The sequence below is a fragment of the Scomber japonicus genome, chromosome 24 (assembly GCF_027409825.1).
Source record: "Scomber japonicus isolate fScoJap1 chromosome 24, fScoJap1.pri, whole genome shotgun sequence".
Taxonomy (NCBI): Eukaryota; Metazoa; Chordata; class Actinopteri; order Scombriformes; family Scombridae; genus Scomber; species Scomber japonicus.
In genome coordinates this window covers 771,840-776,839 of record NC_070601.1, presented here as the reverse complement: position 1 = coordinate 776,839, position 5,000 = coordinate 771,840, and the positions used below count along the sequence as shown (strand labels likewise).

Sequence of the window (5,000 nt, the reverse complement as noted above, 5' to 3'; positions counted from 1 at the left end):
CACAGTACTACCTGATACTACACAGTACTACCTGATACTACATAGTACTACACAGTACTACCTGATACTACACAGTACTACATAGTACTACACAGTACTACCTGATACTACACAGTACTACCTGATACTACACAGTACTAGCTGACCCTAGGCCTTTGTAGGAAGCTACAGGTTGACCTCTGACCTCAGCGTCCCGGCAGACTTCCTCGTACACGCTGTGGAGCGGCGTCAGCTCGTAGTCCAGGATGTTGGTGGAGACCTGGGCGATGTTGGCCTCGTCCAGGTACCAGCCCATCCCCTGCACCTTCTTCAGCAGCCCCGGCTGGTGACACACAACAGGACGGGTCAGTACGCCGCGCTCTCACCACCTCCAGACCCCTACCCCTACCCCAGCGGTACCTGGTCCTTCCCCCGGCCCTGCTCCCTGACGTCCAGCGCGATGCGGTGCGCCTGCTCTTTGGTGCCGATCAGGTTCACGTTGTAGGCGATCAGGAACTTGCGAGCGCCCGTTACCGTGGCGCCCCAGGACGGTACGAAGGAGGCGGGGCCGAAGTCTGGAGCCCATCCGTCACGTTTCAACTGCAGGAGAGAAAACAAAGATGATCCACAATAATCTAACAATTATAACCCTAACCCATCAATTCATCTAAGAGTCCTGTTCTAACCTCCTGCTTCCTCACATGGAGACACTTCGGTTTATCTGGATCTTAAACTTCATACTGCTGAACTTTGACCTGTTGTCCTCGTTCCTATATGTGCTTTTGTGTGCCACCTAGTGGTTATGATTCCTAACGTTTGTAGTTTGATATTACGTCGTGTTGAAAGACGATATTTAGTTTTTGTATTTATCAGATTCTGCTAATCCTGAATATCTAGGAGAGATTAAAGAAGCAGAACAAACAGCAGCTCAGGTCTCAGCAGGTTAAATATGATCATAGAACACAAAGTAAAGCATCAGATTTCTGCTCCATAAGCCTGTTTCACTCTCTACTCCGCCGTGTGGCAGCTCTCTGTACTGCAGCCCATCTCTACTCCACCGTGTGGCAGCTTTCTGTACTGCAGCTCATCTCTACTCCGCCGTGTGGCAGCTCTCTGTACTGCAGTGCATCACCTTGTCGGGTAAAGCTTCGTACTCTCCGGCTCTCACGGCTGGAAGACTGATGCGCGTCTCTTTTCGTGCTGCTTCTCCGTAAAGATAAACTGTGGATGAAACGTTAAAGTGTCTTTTATTTTAATTTAGAGAAAAACAAAAGACATATTCACTACATTCAGTATTCGTGACTTTTTAAATAAACACATTTAACTCTTTTTAACAAGAACAAAAGAGAAGAGTTTGATCTGTTTATCTGCACTGTTGTCTCTTTGCATCTTTTACTTTGTGTTTTAACTCATTTATCTTGCTGTGAACTCCTCTCAGTCTCACCAGGCACGTGCAGCATGTCTGCCAGTCTCTGTCCGAACAGGTTGGCACAAGAGACGCAGTCCTCCATGGTGACGTTCTGCACGGGGATGAAGGGACAAACATCCATGGCTCCGGTACGAGGATGCTCACCTGCACAGGTAACATGAGCCCATTAAATGACTGTTACAGATGTTATGAGCCCATTAAATGACTGTTACTGATGTTATGAGTCCATTAAATGACTGTTACTGATGTTATGAGCACATTAAATGGCTGTTACAGATGTTATGAGCCCATTAAATGGCTGTTACTGATGTTATGAGTCCATTAAATGGCTGTTACTGATGTTATGAGCCCATTAAATGGCTGTTAGAGATGTTATGAGTCCATTAAATGACTGTTACAGATGTTATGAGCCCATTAAATGGCTCTTACAGATGTTATGAGTCCATTAAATGACTGTTATGAGTCCATTAAATGACTGTTACAGATGTTATGAGTCCATTAAATGACTGTTACAGATGTTATAAGTCCATTAAATGACTGTTACAGATGTTATGAGCCCATTAAATGGCTGTTAGAGATGTTATGAGTCCATTAAATGACTGTTATGAGTCCATTAAATGGCTGTTACAGATGTTATGAGCACATTAAATGACTGTTACAGATGTTATGAGTCCATTAAATGACTGTTACAGATGTTATGAGCCCATTAAATGGCTGTTACAGATGTTATGAGTCCATTAAATGACTGTTACAGATGTTATAAGTCCATTAAATGACTGTTACAGATGTTATGAGTCCATTAAATGGCTGTTACAGATGTTATGAGTCCATTAAATGACTGTTACTGATGTTATGAGCCCATTAAATGACTGTTACTGATGTTATGAGCCCATTAAATGGCTGTTACAGATGTTATGAGCCAATTAGGAGGTAAGCAACCATATGATCCTGAGTCTTTGTGTCATTTAATGTGCTGATGCCCACCTGAGTGTTTGCTCATGTCGATGAGGCTGAAGGCCTGGCGCGCGGCGTTCAGCGCTCCCTCCACCACAGCGTCCGGAGAGCCAACAAAGGTGTAGACGGTTCTGTTGGTGGAGGCTCCCGGGTCGACGTCCAACACGCTGCAGCCGGGCGTAGCGGAGATGGCTGCGGAGATGGCATCGATCACCTGGAACACCAGAGAACAAGTCAGCTTTACAGGCCAAGTCACAAAACCAGAAGCATCATTAGATAAAACAGTCTGCATATGTGTTACGCTTCTTAAAAGAAACACAGATACAACACATCAGTGACGGCTCAGTACTTTAGCGGCGCACTAGTTGTCATGACCTCTGACCTCTGACGACTTTTTCATTCAAACACTAAAATCTTACACATAACTGGTACTGAACTCTCATATTAAACACCTGATGTACAAAAACTGTATAAAACAACATTTCTATAATACCTGAAGCACTTCTATGGCACATAAGGGAATTACAACACACTTTATATCATTATGCTGTCAACTAACAACTAACATAAACGGACCTGACGTCACATTTCCTCCTAATAAACCTGCAGTCTCAGGTCTGGCTGTCTAACTGACCCAATGTGTTAATTCGGCTGTTAGCTCGGCGGCTAACTCATCTGCTAACTCCGCTGTTAGCTCGGTGGCTAATTCGTCTGCTAACTTCAGCTGCTAGCTGGCTAACTCATCTGCTAACTGGCTGACTGTAGACGGGATCATCCCTATGTTCCCCGGTCAAACACAAAGCGGGGAACATAGGAATCAGAATAGCTCAACAGACAAGCCGATAGACTTTAACATTAACACTGTAGAGAAATCACTTGAGGCTATTTACCGTCACGGACGTTAACAGCTAGCATGCTAACATTAGCGCTGGTCGCCGAGCTTTCATTCCCAACTTCCGGCCCCAGACATTAATACTTCCTCTTTCTCTCACATCACAACACTGTCTTTCTCGTTGATTATTTATTCCATCCAACAACACACACCTGAGCAGAACCACATGCGAGAGTATTGCACCGTGACGGTGCAATACTCTCGCAGCACACTGGTTGCCATGACTTCTGACCTCTGACTTCTTCTGCGCCGGAAGTCACTGCATGTAAAAGACTCACGAGCGCCATCTCGTGGCCATTGTACTGTAATTACACTGACTGACATCAACAGGAACGGACTGATAAATAATCATGTTGTTTAAGTGATTTGAGTTTTAAAATAAGGGTAAAATGTTTACATCCGGTATTTTGTGTCAGTGTCTTCAATGTTACTCTAAACTGTCTGTAGAAAACCTCTAAGGGCCACATATATCTGGGCTGAAATGTCTGTTTTTAAGAGTTAATTCTCAATAAAAGAATCCAGCATTTAGCGAAAAAAAAAGAAGACTGAGAGAATGCATATTAAATGTTTACAGACACACTGTACAAGAAGAAAAACTCGTTTTCTGGCACCAGGGACACCAGAAAATGACAACATGAATCACCTTTACCATAATTAACATATATCATTTGTGTCATTTCACAAGAAACCTGAAATCTTTTACTTTTAACACATATGAACCCTTTCACACATGGTGGTAACTACAGTGGAAAGCCCTAAGCCTAACCCATCATCCCAAACACTAACACTTCATCCACCTGTGATTCTAGGTTTATTGTTACAATAATGTTTTTGACTACATGAGATGGAATCCATACCACCATGCATCGTAAGTTCTGGTAACCTCTCCATGGCAGGTGACCTTCTACTGTGCCCAAAGCACATAGGTTGAAGATTTATGGAGTTTATTCCCTATCTTAATTCAAGACCATATTAAATGAGCAAATTTGAGTGCGAGCGCAGAGTTTTGAGAGAAAATATCACAAAATATGAGCATGAAATCAATAAATACTGCTCTCAAATGCATTTAATATGCTCTTGAATTAAGATAGGGAATAAACTCCATAAAGATTCAATTCCAGACTGCAAAACTTCTTCAGAACTGTGATGACGATTGCATGTTTTTTTGGTTTTAATTATGCATTGGAATGTTTTTTATTTTATTTTGATTTGAAGTTTAATTGACGAATTCAGCCCATAAGGTATCATGGTTAGTCATATACATAATTTACCATAATTTACCATAATTAACATCTATCATTTGTGTAATTTCACAAGGAACCTGAAATCTTTTACTTTTAACACATATGAACCCTTTCACACAAGGTGGTGACTACAGTGGAAAGCCCTAAGCCTAACCCATCATCCCAAACACTAACACTTCATCTGCACTAACTTTTTTAGTTGTAAATAAGTTGACTTTTGTAATTTGATGGAAAAAAATAGTTCAAATATTGTTTTTCATACCTAAAGAGAGATAAAAACACTTCCGGAGCATTAAAAAGGTTCATTGTTAAAATAAAGTCATACAACTTTGAATAAACAGAATTATATAAATGGTCAAATTTACATTTAGAAGCTGTTAAAAACATCATTTATGTATTTTCTTTGGTCAGTAAACAGTTTATTGTGTCATCTTAATAAACCCACACACATAAAACAGACTTTACTGATTGTTAACTACAAGCTGTTCATTGTTTAACTAAT

At 41.5% G+C, this 5,000-nt stretch overlaps 1 protein-coding gene across 1 annotated transcript in view; it reads right to left on the bottom strand.

Annotated features, from left to right (window-relative positions):
* The window catches only part of ftcd (formimidoyltransferase cyclodeaminase), an 11,461-nt gene that overhangs the window by 5,889 nt on the left and 572 nt on the right, over positions 1 to 5,000 (bottom strand). The window contains exons 2-6 of the mRNA XM_053314521.1: positions 2,393 to 2,576; positions 1,424 to 1,552; positions 1,112 to 1,200; positions 400 to 579; positions 185 to 322 (exon numbers count right to left, since the gene is read on the bottom strand). Coding sequence (XP_053170496.1) covers positions 185 to 322; positions 400 to 579; positions 1,112 to 1,200; positions 1,424 to 1,552; positions 2,393 to 2,576 — 720 coding nt within the window. The remainder of the gene's footprint in view (positions 1 to 184; positions 323 to 399; positions 580 to 1,111; positions 1,201 to 1,423; positions 1,553 to 2,392; positions 2,577 to 5,000) is intronic.